This window comes from Convolutriloba macropyga, chromosome 6 (assembly GCF_964194025.1).
Source record: "Convolutriloba macropyga chromosome 6, txConMacr16.3, whole genome shotgun sequence".
NCBI classification, from domain to species: Eukaryota; Metazoa; Xenacoelomorpha; order Acoela; family Convolutidae; genus Convolutriloba; species Convolutriloba macropyga.
Window position 1 is genome coordinate 37,168,618 of NC_134473.1, and position 15,556 is coordinate 37,184,173.

General features: G+C 36.1%; 1 protein-coding gene across 3 annotated transcripts; it reads left to right on the top strand.

The window, feature by feature from the left end:
- The first annotated feature begins 938 nt into the window (after positions 1-938).
- LOC142340963 (uncharacterized) lies at positions 939-12,231 on the top strand. 3 transcript variants are annotated; one of them, XM_075391762.1, is made up of 6 exons: positions 939-1,065; positions 1,160-1,231; positions 1,901-1,979; positions 7,572-7,783; positions 11,017-11,141; positions 11,802-12,231. In XM_075391762.1, the coding sequence occupies exons 1-6, from the start codon at positions 1,058-1,060 to the stop codon at positions 12,011-12,013; spliced, it is 708 nt and encodes a 235-aa protein (XP_075247877.1). In that variant the 5' UTR covers positions 939-1,057; the 3' UTR covers positions 12,014-12,231. The 3 variants fall into 3 exon arrangements, with proteins under 3 accessions (XP_075247877.1, XP_075247879.1, XP_075247878.1); XM_075391764.1 differs by having other exon boundaries at positions 1,000-1,065; positions 1,891-1,979; XM_075391763.1 differs by lacking the exon at positions 939-1,065 and having other exon boundaries at positions 1,134-1,231; positions 1,891-1,979; positions 11,802-12,230.
- Positions 12,232-15,556: the final 3,325 nt, after the last annotated feature.

Genomic DNA, 15,556 nt, shown 5'->3' on the forward strand with positions numbered 1-15,556 from the left:
TTACCGTATACGTCTTAATTTATTATGACTAAAATAAAGGATCTCTAAGGACCAAAAAGAACATATTTGGGGGTGCAAATAGACTGCCTATATAAGGCTGGGGGGCAATGACAGAAAAGAGCCGAAAAAATCCCAACCTAATTTTAATATCTTCAGGGGTATCAGTTTAAAGCATCTCAAAAATCAAGTGTTCGCCACAATGATGTGTGAACGAAAATCATAACCTTAACTGTCACAGAAACAACTGCTGCATCAACAACTGCTGAATTTCGTGACAAGTAATTGAGCGCTATCAAGTTATTTCTTTGATAAGGTATCCAACCATTGTTATCTCATTGAGAGTTGAGCAGATCTAATAGTCCTATATTTTACCTCAGAAACCAAATGTGTTAATTTGTTAGAATACGTGTACCAGTACCAAAGAACGTCAAAGTCATTACAGCACTATCAGAGCAATGCATCGTTTTACAACACTACTAATAAAAACTTTATACAGTGAATATTAAACTAATGTTTTTGACGTGTCGAGGTATAAATGGATTGAAACAGTCCGAATGCCAAACGCAACCATTGATCAAGTTCCAAAATCAAAAGTTTTTTGTGTTTAACTTTTACATGCGTTAATGCAGATGTCCTACGAACAAAACAGTTCAATGACACTGAAGATATCGTCAACTGTACTCTGATACTATAGCAAATAAAAGACAGTTAATGAAACAGCTACCATTATTATAGTTGACGTCACGGCAGCTATATGGACGTGTTAGAGACCCCAGGGTACGATTTCATCGGTCATTAAAACTTCGAGACAGAGAGCTTAGTTTGACAGATTGAACTTAGACTTAAAGAAGTAACAGGGCACTAAGTTTAAGGCAGAAATCTAACTTTTGACACTTAATCAAACCACTATAAACAATTGGCTGCTTCGACTGGTGTAACGGATACAAAACCATGCACATCTGTGATTTTGCATAGCCCTAAAAGGAGCTTCAGTTCAAACAAACAATCAAGCTCTATCTGGCTCTCAATTCTGACATCAAAGCCCGGGTGAACAACAATGGTTTGGTTAGTTGGCGCTAAGCTTCGGTCATAGGCCATATGGTCTCTAACGTGAAATCATTTCTCGTTTAAAACGTGATTTAAATGCGTGTTGTTTTAGTTTCATTCTTAAGATCTTCATAATATTTTACGACAGAAACAGAAGAAGGGGAAATGTCATCAACAATTACACGTTCGTATAATAAAATAACCTTCCCTATGTTTCACCAATTTTAACTGTTTTCTGCATCGTCGCCAAAGTACGCACTTTAGAATCCGAATCAGGAGCCACTGCAAAAGATTGGGATCTATTTGCTTTATTATCAGGCTTTGTTATATACCCATTACGGGCGTCTACTGGTACCAAATTTTCGAGTTAATTTAGTCGTTTTTATTACCAGATTTTACTTTTCCTATGTTAATACAATGTACGTGTGAAACATACTTTCGAACTTCGCGGACAAAAAGGAGGTGCCCTATATGGAAATTCCAGTCAGTGTTTTCATTTTTAAAGTTGAAAGGGGGAATTGAAAAGTGAAAACTGCTTTCCGCCGCAAAAAAATGTTTGACGGAAGCACCATCCGCTAAATTTTGCTCAATTACATTTTCACATAATTAGGACCGCTTTGTGGAAACCACTTTCACAAAATTTAAGCGCTTTCCGCATTGAAAGGAAGTAATTTTCTTTGGAAGTAGATTTTTTTCGGTACCGATGGACGCTCGCAAAGCCACGCTATATTATTATGTAAGAAATCTCCTGCACCAGCGATTGGGGGTAAGCGTTTTATGTTTGAGGCACAACGTTTCAGAAATATGCATGGAGTAGTTTGCTTAAAATATATATTGTTTCAGCGTACTGCAGAATAATCCCATCACTGCTGATACCCATCATAATATTAGCAGCTGTTCTCTCCTTCAACTACAATCGACTCTTCAACAGAAGGATTGCTTAATACAAACCAACATTGACTCATTCTCAACTTTAAAACAACTCGAGTTGGCTGACTCCTTGAATGCTTGAAGAACGTAAAAAAGATCGAGAAAATCATTTTACATGAAAATTCCCATTTTCTTCACACGGTGTGCAACGAACAAAAATGAGTCCGGTTTTAAAACATAACAAATCGTCTGTATGTTCGGTTTCTGAGGTTCGGTATATTCGGTTTGAAACGTACGAAGTCGTCGTTTTTGTTCATACAAAAATTTGAATATTTTATTTATTTCATATATAGCTTTCTAATCAAAAGAAACGCAAACTAACCTCTTGAGGAGATTTTTGTCAAACGAGTGCAAATCGCTTGATTTTTTTTCTATAGCTTAATAAAACTAGGTAAGTAAATATAAATTGTTTTGTTTATTTTTCAAATTAAAAGTTTGAGACTTGTTGGACATTGATGATATTCAATTCAATAAATCGCACACACCGAGTCTTTATGAGATCATGAAAAAACACGAACATTAGTAATCTGCTCATGATTTTCTTAGGTTTGAAACCAAACTTAAAATGCATGTTAACTGAAACCAAACAAACCTACAATTTTTGAAAATCTAAAAACGAGCTTTTCTGGACTAGGGAAACAAAAAATGTCATTTTTCTGGCTTGAGTTCAAATATTTTACAATCTTGACCAAGAGGCACTGTAAATATAGATGCGTAAGCACAGTACAAGTCAAAGAAGGGTAAAACATTTGTAATTCGACGCACAACAAAATGAAACTAACTAAATTTTTGGGGCAGAGTTATCACATTATGATGTATATAGTTTTCCTACTACATACCAACATAGGCTGGTACCAAATTTTCGAGTTAATTTAGTCGTGTTTATTACCAGATTTTACTTTTAGTATTTTAATACCTTGTGCGTGTGAAACATACTTTCGAACTTCGCGGACGAAAAAGAGGTGCCCTATATGGAAATTCCAGTCAGTGTTTTCATTTTTAAAGTTGAAAGGGGGAACTGAAAAATGAAAACTGCTTTCCGTTGCAAAAAAATGTTTGACGGAGGCACCATCCGCTAAATTTTGCTCAATTACATTTTCACATAATTATGACCGCTTTGTGGAAACCACTTTCACAAAATTTAAGCGCTTTCCGCATTGAAAGGAAGTAATTCTCTTTGGAAGTAGATTTTTTTCGGTACCGATAGACCCTCGCAAAGCCACTCTATATTATTATGTAAAAAATCTCCTGCACCAGCGATTGGGGGTAAGCGTTTTATGTTTGAGGCACAACATTTCAGAAATATGCATGGAGTAGTTTGCTGAAAATATATATTGTTTGAGCTTACTGCAGAATAATCCCATCACTGCTGATACCCATCATAATATTAGCAGCTGTTCTCTGCTTCAACTACAATCGACTCTTCAACAGAAGGATTGCTTATTACAAACCAACACTGATTCATTCTCAACTTTAAAACAACTCGAGTTGGCTGACTCCTTGAATGCTTGAAGAACGTAAAAAAGATCGAGAAAATCATTTTACATGAAAATTCCCATTTTCTTCACACGGTGTGCAACGAACAAAAATGAATCTGGTTTTTAAACATAACAGATCGTCTGAATGTTCGGTTTCTGAGGTTCGGTAAATTCGGTTTGAAACGTACGAAGTCGTCGTTTTTGTTCATACAAAAATTTGAATATTTTAATTATTTCATATATAGCTTTCTAATCAAAAGAACGCAAACTAACCTCTTGAGGACAATTTTGTCAAACGAGTGCATATCGCTTGATTTTTTTCTATAGCTTAATAAAACTAGGTAAAAAAATATAAATTGTTTTGTTTATTTTTCAAGTTAAAAGTTTGAGACTTGTTGGACATTGATGAGATTCAATTCAATAAATCGCACACACCGAGTCTTTATGAGATCATGAAAAAACACGTACATTAGTAATCTGCTCATTATTTTCTTAGGTTTGAAACCAAACTTAAAATGCATGTTAAATGAAACCGAACAAACCTACAATTTTTTAAAATCTAAAAACGAGCATTTCTGGACTAGGGAAACAAAAAAATGTCATTTTTCTGGCTTGAGTTCAAATATCTTACAATCTTGACTAAGAGGCATTGTAAATATAGATGCGTAAGCACAGTACAAGTCAAGGAAAGGTAAAACATTTGTAATTCGATGCACAAGAAAATAAAACTAACTAAATTTTTGGGACAGAGTTATCACATTATGATGTATATAGTTTTCCTACTATACCCTTTTATAATCCTCCACAAGTTTATAGCCCCCTTATAGTATCTTGACGGTGCTTGGAGATATGTGTATGTGTACCTTTTGCAATTTTTTAGCGAGTACGATCTACCCTTAATATTTTGTTTTAAAAAAGGTGTTTTCAAAATGTCATGCAGTTTAACGTAAAACAAAATTCTCCCACTGGCCTTTGGGCGGAGAGATATCAAACTGACCAAAACCAAACTATTAGGAATTTATTTGATGGGTAGTTAAATAAAATTGGGAGGAGTTGGGTGATTCTGACAACATATATATTCTATCTCATCCACTACCTTATGGCAAGACAACAAAAGTTTGGTCATCATAATGATGCCAATACATGCTTCGCACAGTTCCTCAACTGAAGTTTTAGGAGGTCGTAATTTAAAAACGAAAGGGAAAGTTCAAAAGCAAAGAGAAAAAATAATGAAACTAGACAAAAACTCTAAACTAGTCCTTAAACTCTTTTCTTCGAGCTTCGTGAATGCCAACGAAAGTTAAGTTTTTAGTTTAGGACAGTTTAGCCGAATACACTCAAAAATTGTTAATAGAGAGAGAGAGAGGCTATTCATTTCAAAGAGCAAAATAGTTTTCACAAATGCCTTTGTATTGAATTTTTACGTGAACTTACGTGAATTTTTACGTGAAGTTTTTGTCACCATGCTCAAAATATTGCACTCAAAAAAACATCGAACGCTCTACTGTGAAGATTTCATTAAAACCGCATTGTTTGATTTATTTTATGGAAGCAACTGAATAACAGAGAGTCAAAAATGCAAAACTGATTTTTTAAAATTTTGTGCATCATAGTTTTAATAACCTTTAAATGTTTATTTTTGGATTTCGCGTACTTCTTCACTTCAACTTGTTGCTGTCAGTTTGATAAACCTTTGTTCCTATGAGAATTTTTTTGCTGTGCAAATTCATACATTCAAATTTAGGAAAATACGTAGTTTTATTGGTTGTTGTACTTCGCACGTCAAAGCTCATTGGAATCATTTCTTTCTCTACTGTTAAGAGTCCACAGAATTATTGAATGTGATGTTTCTCTTTACTGATTCCACATATTAATAAGCTTTTCTCTGAAAACATTATCTACGATCCTTTGAACGTCTCCTCTAAGCCAAAGGGAGTTTTAAATATTAGGAGAAGGTGATAAATAAGTAGTCAAAAAAATCAAAAGGAACCAAAATTACGAAAAAAGGATCCAAAAATAAAAAAAATTATGAAAACCCGTGCAACGAAGTCATAATATGCAAAAGTTAGAAGATAAAACCGCTAGCTAGATAAAATTTGGTTGAAGTAAAAAAGAAAAAGATCCTGACATTTTTGAGACTGACTTACAGTTCACGAAAAAAAAATGACGATTGGTTAATGTTCAAGAAAATATCCGAAAAATTTTTTTAATGTCTTGACAGCCGTTTAATTTAGTAGCCTTCAACGGATGTAAATAAATACGCTTAGTTATGCCTCGATGGGAGGACAAAAGTGTTTGTCATGCATAGTGAATAAATAAGACATCACAGTAAGACCTATGGCTCTGAAAACAACAAAAAAGGCAAAAACCCAAAACTCAGTAGAAAATGCAAGAAAAAAGTGTCGAAGCCATTTAAACCGTATATTTTCTACGAAAACTTTATATATGATCCATTGGACGTCATCTCTAAGCCAATGGGAGCTATCAAAATTAAGTTAGGGTGATAAGATTTCAAAAGGTACCAATAATACAAAAATATCCAAAAAATTTGATTTTTTTGAAATCTTGTGGCGTTTAAGTCAAATGACAAATAGTTAGAAGATAAAACTGCTACCAAGATTGATTTTGTTTACAGAAAGAAGGAAAAAGTGTTCTGAACTTACTGAGACTAACTTACAGTTCACGAAAATAATTTTATGATTGGTTAATTTCTTTTTAGTCTTAACAGTCATTAGCTGTTCATTTAAAGCACTAGATAGGTTCACTTAATGCTCATTAGGAAACCTATTGCATTTTTAGTCAAAGATTCTATGCCATAGGACTCCAAAAAGATTTGTAAAACCTAACAAAGTATATCAAAATTTCAATTAAAGTTAAGAAAACTCAGAGTCGAAGCCAAAAAAAAACATGATCGATTCCTTGAAAACGATTTTTTGTTCATTGGGCTCCATTTGAACTGCGATATGAAAAGTGACTAGCCTCTAAAAGACTTAAAATAACAACAAAAAATGAAGCGTTTTCTAAAAAAGAGCTCTCAATTAGAATTCGAATTTTATTGATGGTAAACTTCCCTATGAGACCAGAACTAGTCTTTTTATTGGTTTTAGTCAATTAGGAACACAAAATTGATAAAAAGTTGTGTCGTGAAATGTAGTTTTGAATTACTATTTTGATAGAAAAAATCTTAATTTGAACGAAAATTCCCCTAAAAGTGACCAAAAACATGCCAAAAATCACGTGTTAACACAAAATTTTAAACCTCGATAACGCCTTGGAAAAAAACGAAATTCAAAAAAATCTTTTTTTAATTTTAATTCTACGCTGGACGAGCTTTTTAATGATACCACTAACATTTCTCTACGATGAATATATCGATTGGCCAAAATTGTCTGAACAAAAAATTCCCATTTGAGTATATAGTTCCGCTCCCCACAAGTGGGGTCGGATCAAAAATTGTGATATGGGAGAAGGACTCGTTTTCAGTTTGATTGTTTGAGTGCTTCAAAAAATAAACAGATTCGAAAAAGATAAATCACGAAGTCCTGCCTTTGTATTTATAGAGCTAGAAACTGTTTTCTTTTGCGAATTAATTGCATTGTATAGGGTAGTAAATTTGAAGCAATGATGCCAAATTGAGTATTCTGACGTCTAGGATTATTTGAAGATTCTATACGTGTGTTTGCATAAGCATGTGTTTGTTGGGGATGTTGCATAAAAAGGTCGGCTGGGTCTGATCTATGGCACTGCCAGAATATCCGGCCTGGCTCACCAAAGATATGTCATTACTTGTACGGTCTACGTTATGCCTTCCAAGGCTGAGATCTCACACCTATGTGACCTCTAATCAATCTTTATTCTACACACCCGTGCATTGTGCGCTCGAGCTACATCGTCTGGGAGTATTTTCGACCGCACGAAAGCCTATATAAATATAAGAAACTTACCTGATCAGAGCTCACTTTTGGCCGAGGAACTGAATTTAGGCTCTATTTCGGAGGTTACATAGGGACAAGCTAAAAGCTAGTCACTTATCATAAGTGTGCAATTATTTTGTCAATATCATTTTGCGTGTGTAAGGGAAATTTTATTGCATGGAATGAGTCAATAATCAATTACAGAGGAATGGAAATTGAAAATGGTAATGGCAGAAGTCCACTTAGAAGGGAAAACTTTTTAACTCGATCCCAGGTTTTGAATGAGAAGCGGGCTCGAGCACCGCCTATGGAGTCCGAACGCCTGGAAACCCGCGACAAAAATCGGTTCACGAATGACGCCAAAATTTTTCTGAGAGATCGACGAGCAACCAACATAATTTTGGCAGATGACAGGTCAGTTGGAATCTCGTTTTTGAAGCACCAAATTTGGTCGTATTAAACTTGTGAAATTAGGCAGACAATGGTAGCAATCACTGGTTACAATTCAATAATATTAAAATTAATTGAAACTTAGATTTAAGAGATTTTGAAATTTAGGAATGTTGAAATTCTCCAGTTTATACAAAATTGTGTGTCTTTCCCATAAGAGCCTCAATGATGCTTCGGGTGCTCCATCGTGTTTAAATAATACCATGGGCAAAAAATAGCCAAGCATTTAAGCTAAGTAAAGTCTACTAAGTTGAAAATTTTCTTATCTAGTTGTTTGCTCGTTTTTCAGAGCCATTGCACAAATTGCAGAATCCAGATAGTGGAAAAACATTAGCCCTTCAAATTTTCTCCGATTTTGATACGTCAGTGCTTGCATTAATATGGCATCAAGCAGCAATTAATATGGCATTTGTTGCATTTATATGGCAGCTAGTCAGCCCATAATTACACACTGGCAACTCTTCATACAGGTTTCGTGATCTTTTCGAACGTAAACAACAGCCTCTGTAGACGACGCAACGTCATTTTGAGACAGCTTGCAGAGAACAACTGACGTTTCGCACACTTCAGTAAAAATTATACAAAACAAGAGAATATGTAGATCAGCTCGTATTTACAAATTGACTATGGCACCGTTTTTGTTAATTAATTGCTCAAACGAAATTTGTGGCAACAAAGTCTTTTGGCATATTTCAATTAATCTTAGTCGTCCGACAGACTTAGTGCCCTGAAACGAGGGCGCTGGCGTCCGATTATTGGGCACGAGGCTTGAGGGGACTAAGATTTTGTTCTAAAGTATTAAGAGAACCAAAGGGTACGAAAGTGTTGAATTTCATTTGAAATTGATGTAAAGAGTACAATTTTGCAGGTTAGTGAAAGAAAAATGTTCTTCATGAAAATATAAAGGAGTGGAAATAATCCAAACGTCTCTTTCTCCGATAGCGAAGTAGTAGTTTATTTATAGCGGTTTGATTAAAGGGTCAAAAGTTAGATATGTAACGAGATCTAGTCTTTTTTCCCTAACTTAGTGTCCTAAATTGGGACACTAAGATTTTAGGCAAAAAAGTTAGACTTTTAATTCTCTAAGTCTAAGTTCAATCTTCCAAACAGCTCTCTGCCTGGACGTTTTAGTGACGGATGGAATCGTATCCTGGATTTTTCTAAATTCTCTTCGTTTGTCAGTGATTTATTTATTTTAAAAAATTGGAGAGTGAAGCGAAAAAAGAGGGTGTTTTTTAAAGAGAGTGTTTTTATTTGTAAACTTTTGATCGTATAAAAAAGCTTTTTTGTTGAAACATACCACAAAGTCCACAATTTGAAACATTTTTTTTTATTCCATGCAATTTTAATATTTTTCTCCAAAAATTCGACAGGTTTTCATCTGACTTGACTTTTCGTCCTCAGCAACGGGATAAACAGATGACACCCAGAGGGCATTAATTTCTCCTAGAACCTTTTGGCTTAGACTCTAAGTATGCGATTCACTGAAACTGTTTTGGAGACATAAATTTATGGTGTGAAGTGTAGTTCTTAGAGACAGAGAAACCCACACCCACATCGCCCCCTCCCCCCCCCTACTTCGCAACCCCCCCCCCCAACTTCGCATACCCCCTCCCCCCCCCACCACCGCGCCAGTCCCACGCCCCCTTCAATTAAGCTAAATGTGGCCTCCATAAATTGTAGCTAGCTACTGACGAAGCCAACCGCTCGTCAATAGTTTCGGTGGTGGTCAAGCAAGCCGATAGGCAAGCAAGCCGAATTTTGAAAATGAGGTCAAGTAAGCCGAAAAGATTTGGGCTACCCGTACTTAAAGTTGCCCCTGGCGGGCCGGTGGGCGAACCGGTCCGCGGTTTCCGGATTACATCCCACAGCGCAGCGGATGAGAGGCATGGCCATGGACAGCGGTCCGCTGAGGCCCGTACCCACTAGATGTCTAAAAATTGACGTGTTTTTGTTTCTTTGGTGCATTAGAATACATTATGCACTATAATACTACGCGCAGTATTGATTGTAACGGCTAACAATGTATTGTTTCTGATAGATTACATAACTATTACATAACTTTCGGCTTGCTTTTCTGTCCGCTTGCTTTTGCTTCGGCTTCCTTTGCGTTCGCCAATAGTTTCAGAGCAGTTCACTCGACGTTAGTTGGTTATGTTTAAAAATGTCAGTTGCCGAAATTTTGTCGCCGGTCAGGGCTCACAAGAACTGATCTCGCGCACAGGGGGTACCAGAAAATCTAGACCACCGTTCGCTCTTAACAATCCACCTAGATTCGCACACAGTGGGTGTCTGAAAGTTATATCCCGTAACCGGGTGCCAGACCTACTTTGGTCTAGAAGTGTGGGTGCCAGACTAATGTGAGTCGCAAGTAAGATTTCAAGACTCACTTGGGATGCGCACTGCAGATACTGGAAGATACGGGGATAGTTGGTATCCGGTATTCTTTTCAGAAAGTAGGTGTTACTGCTTTCGAGGCCACCCTGGGTTGCTATTATATATCAGTAAGAGGTTATTATTTCTTGTACCCTCTTTACTAAACTTTACGTAGCCTTTAGCGTGGAAATTGCTGCTCATCAACTTAAATTGAGCAGCGTTTCCCAGAAGGTGTCTCTTCAGCGGCTCATTATTATCGCTTTTTGGGGACCGTCTATTCTCTGCTACTGGACCTCTTGGGCTTGATGAGACTATCCAGAAATTCAAAGCGGTTCTGATTAATCCGTAAAAGCTCCGGAAAAGGCTCTGTTGAGAATTACTCATTACTCCATACTCTGCACTGATAACTCTTCAGACTCTGGACGGGGTCGAGATTAGACTATACCCAGACAGTAGTAGCTTCCAGACTGTCACCGTGTCACGCTTTACCCCCGTGCTGGTTTTTACAGGTCATGGTGCACAACCCTAACCAGACCGACTTGAATCGCGTAGCTCAATCTGTAAATCGAGTTAATGAAACAATTTTGAAACATCAATTTATAAAGTTTGGTCGAATCTACGATTTTACTATGTACAAATATTATCCATTATGACTATTTAAAGCAATATCCATTTGTTTTGCAGGCTTTACGCAAAAAGCAGACAACTGCAGGTAGCCAGGAGAGATAGGGAAAAAATACATAAAACAATGTTGTGAAGCGTAGTACTTTTTGAACTACATGCTCATTAATTTGTTTACTTCATTTTTTGTTTACTTTAAGGGCCAACGGCTCTGGTGGTACGAACGGAAGCAATAGCACGAGCAACAGCACCAGCACCGGGACGAACAGCGCTCTCAATTTGGATCCAGGTCCAGAAGCAAAACCATGGCAGGACGGATCGCAAGGTAAAGATGATTAGCTAGCTGGTTCACTATTGGGAGTTTCATATCATCAAGAACTGCTCAATATCATTAGAACAACTATACGCTGTTGTGTGTGAGCTCTCATTACATCACAAAACGTGGTTAAATAAATTGAAAATCTTTCCTTTTCCCTCTCGGTAGAATAATATAGAATACAACTTATTCTATATTTTATAGAATATAATCAATGGTTCTTCACTCTCAATAGTACATATATCCGAGACTTACTTTTGCATTCTAAGAATATCTAATTATGATGACTACCATAATAAAGAAACCACAATTAATGCTGTTGGTCATTTAAAACAGGTACCCTTTATCAAATTTCCTTTTCTGTTACCGGATTTGTGGTGTAATCTGCTGTATTTACGATGAACACTTCGTTCGATCATCAAAATGACATATTAGACTGGCAAAAAATAATCAAACTTTAATGTACATGTAATCCGCTTGAAAAATTGATTTGTAAACTTATGAAATTTTAACAAGAAAATCTCTTAAATAAACTCGGCATATGATTCACCTGATTTGAATTAAAGAATACTCGTCACTGATAGAAATATAGTATTTACAATTTAAAATTTCTGTAAATATAATTTTTTCATCTGCGACTATAGATAGAGAACTGAGTTGGTTTCTTAGGTCTTGAGAATGTAAAACATCTTGTGCAATGTGCCAAAGCCATCAGTGCATCACCAGACGCATACGGCAGGTCTGTGCAACATGGATACTACATGGAAATGTACATCTACTACAAATACAGAGAGAGCTTAGCCAATCAGATTACGTCATACAACACTCTCCTCCTTCTCATAGCTTCACTCATCTGGAGCTTAATTATAAAACTGCATTGATTCGGATTGTGCTATGGCCTGTCCCATAAAATACAAATAAGCAACTGTTTCAAAATTTCTTTGACAGAGTTCTAAAGGCAAATTCTATTTGAATACATGTGGATACAAACAAACAATGAATTGGACCTCAAGGGAAAAAGCCTCGGCATTCAAATGACCAGATTGGAGCAAATGCACGTTTTGTCATTGTTCGAACGTTTGTTTACTTCAACTTCATGGGACAGACTGTAAATTGATCAATAAAAACCAAAGTTTCACCAAAGGTGCGCAGTAATTGCACAAATGAAAAGTAAAAAAAAATCAAATTGAAATCATCAATTTTACGAGATTTTAACATTTTGTTCTCCGTTATGAAAGACAAAGACCAAATATGGCAGCCAATCCTTTCCATAGTTTCAGAAACAATTTTACCCAATTTAAATAAAAATGACCATTATTAACGCATGTTAAATGAACATATAGACGCGCGAGCGCAAACATCCACAACCAGCAACAAAAAAATTCTCCACTCCCTTGAATGATCAGCTTTGAAATAAAGTAGTAGTAGTGGTAGTAGTAGTGAAGGATTTAGGGCATTGCACCCCTTTAGAGTCACTGTTGAGTTTAAATTTGGTATATTCTGAGTTCCCACATCTGCAGGCTACCCTCCACGTGCATCTGTTCTCCTCTGAGAAGTAATTTTCAAAGAAATCCCAGTAGATTTTTGTTTTGTTAAAGTGCATTTATTCAACACATTTCCGTAATGTTTGAACACCTTGAGTAGTTGTTGAGCAGAGTCTTTGTAAAAAAAATCACCTAACATTTTAGTCAATCGATTTTTCGATATGTTGAGTTCATCTCTGGTACACTGTCTGGTCGTGTTGCAGGTGGTGCTTATTAGTTGAGAGTCCAGGTTTACATCATACTTTCTTTTTTGCAAAGCTAAAAAGCCGAAGATGTCGTGTATCTCAATGTATAGACACAAAGGTAGCACCCCGACTAGGCAGCCACGCTTGCGACGCATAGGTGAGTATAGGCACAACTTGCTAGTTTATGCACATAACTTGGCGTACTTACTGCACGATTGGCTTAAGTTACTTTTCAGCTGAAAGTAAGCGCATATAGTTTTCAAGGTCCCTGATAATCAGTTAAAATTCCAGGTGAGACGTGATTGGCACTATTAGGCCAACGTCTCTTTGCGACTATGAGGATGTTGAAATCTGATCAATAAAAAAACATCATTAGCAAACCCATGATGTTAAGAACGTGGGCTTTCTTTGTGGTCGCTTGCGTTCAGTTCACTTTCATCCAATTTTCTACACTTTTGACAGTACTGGTTAATTCGCCTGGGTTTTGTGTCATATTTTTAAGATAATCAGCATAGCCGCAACTGTCCGTGGTGGGGGTACGGTCTCGGGCAAATCATTGATAAAGACAAGAAGTAGCTGAGGTCCTAAGATGCGGCCCTGGGCCACTGGTAACTTCCTTTGGAGTAGAGAAGCCTCCCCTTATGTTAACTATTTGCTATTTTTCGATTAAACATAAGGCTATCAATCCTAACAGTTTTCCACCAAATGGCAAAAGATTTAAGTTTCTTTATCAGCGTGCCGTGTGGCACCGTATCGAAAGCTTTTGCTAAGTCAAGAGACAGAACTTTTAGCTGTTTATTCCGTTCATCATCGTTATAGGAGTGCATCTAGTCGAGGGACAATGAGAGTTGAAACGTTGCGACATGATTTTTGCAGAACGCAATTTGATTTTCGAAAACAAAAACTACTAAAAATGTCAAATATCGAAAAATGCTAAAACAGCTAAAATGATACAAATAGTAAATTGCACCAGACTCTCAAAAATTTTTCTAAACTTTTCTCGCTCTCCCTATCCTTCCAAAAGGCGACAAGAACAGAATACTACTGTCTTCTCTCAGCTTTGCATCATTTCTAACTAAATACTTTGATTTAACGCATTTCTTTTCCTGTTTTAGGTACACTAAATTAACACTAACGCCCAAAAAAGACAATATAACAATTCTCCTCTTCGAGCCGTCGAAAAAAACAGCATCCCACTACATTTCAAATTCTCAATTGAAATATAGCAAGAAGTGATGTCTAAAGTTTTGAGATTCCTTGTCTTGACAGAAAACAGAGCCAAAAGTAAAAATTTATAAACAAATCTAATACGGTGAAACCCAAAAAACCAAACACAGAAAAAAAACGATCAAAAATTGACGAGCAGTAAAAACCAAAGTCAAATCGCCGAATGTCAAAAAGAACCACAATCTAGAAAGCCAACATATCCAATACTGATTTCTGACTTCTTCATAAGTAAAGTGCAAAAATTAAGCCCCCCATAATTGTTGGCTTTTTGGCTCGTTTTCTTGTTTCCACATGATCAAAATATATTCTTGAATTTGACTCCAAATTCATGTCTAAACCACTATTAAAAAAATAATTGGAAGAGTTCCGGAAACCACCTAAAGAGCCGCCTCTGCCAAAAAAGTAGCCCTTCAAAAACAGAGTTCCTACTAGAGCCACTCATTGGAATTAAAACATTGCATTTAATTCTCGATATTAAAATCAAGCTCTGAAAACAACGAATAGAAAGAGATAAAAAATTTGCACAAAAAAGTATTTTCTTCACAAGGGCATATAAAGCCTAAAAAACGTTCTTTTCGGGTCACAAGGCTAAAAATGCTCGTACTAGTTGATGATAGAAAAACAAACAAAAAACTGCGAACATTTAGGAAATCTTCGCAACTTTTTGTATGTTTCTCGAAAAAGGCAGATATAAACGAAGAAATTGCTAATTTTTGCTTAAATTGATCAAAAAAACCCAGAAATGCTTCCAAATTAGCAGAGACCTCAAATTAATTACCCAAACCTTCAAATTACTATCAAAACAAGACGAAAACTGTAAAAAATAGGAAAAACATGTTAATCGAAAATAAAATAACTCAGAGACAACTTTTTTGAATTATTCAACAAGTATGGCGATTCATGATCTTTTCACGTTCCGGTATTTCATCAATTTTTCTTACGGATAGTGCAAAAAGAAAGTGTCTGTTTGGGTTTCACTGTAGCTATACAAATAGTGCAAAACTTTGTGATAAACAACTGCGAAAATCGATGGCCTCCATTTAAAATTAGACAGAACAGTCAAAAGAACATCTGAATCAAATTTGATATCCTAAAATATTTACGATCTACAGAGGCTGATAATGGGCCAGTGCAATCCCTCTTTCGCATTTGCAGTGTAATTGGAAAAAAAGTCAGGAAAGCAATGGATTGGTTTCGATAATGCGCTGGAATAATCAAGTAAAAAATTTCAAGAATTTAGCTAATTAACAAATTGGTATTTTAAATGAGCGGGAATTGCGACATAAAATTTCAAAACAACAACAACACTAAATGATAATTACCAAAATGTAAAGCCAGTGTTAATAGTCATAATGCTGCCGCTGAAAACTCTTGAAAACGAAAATTGATCACAACAAACTGAGAAAAGCTATGGATTATGTGAATTATGTTAGAAAATTGCAACCAAATCCGACTAATTTCCATCGAA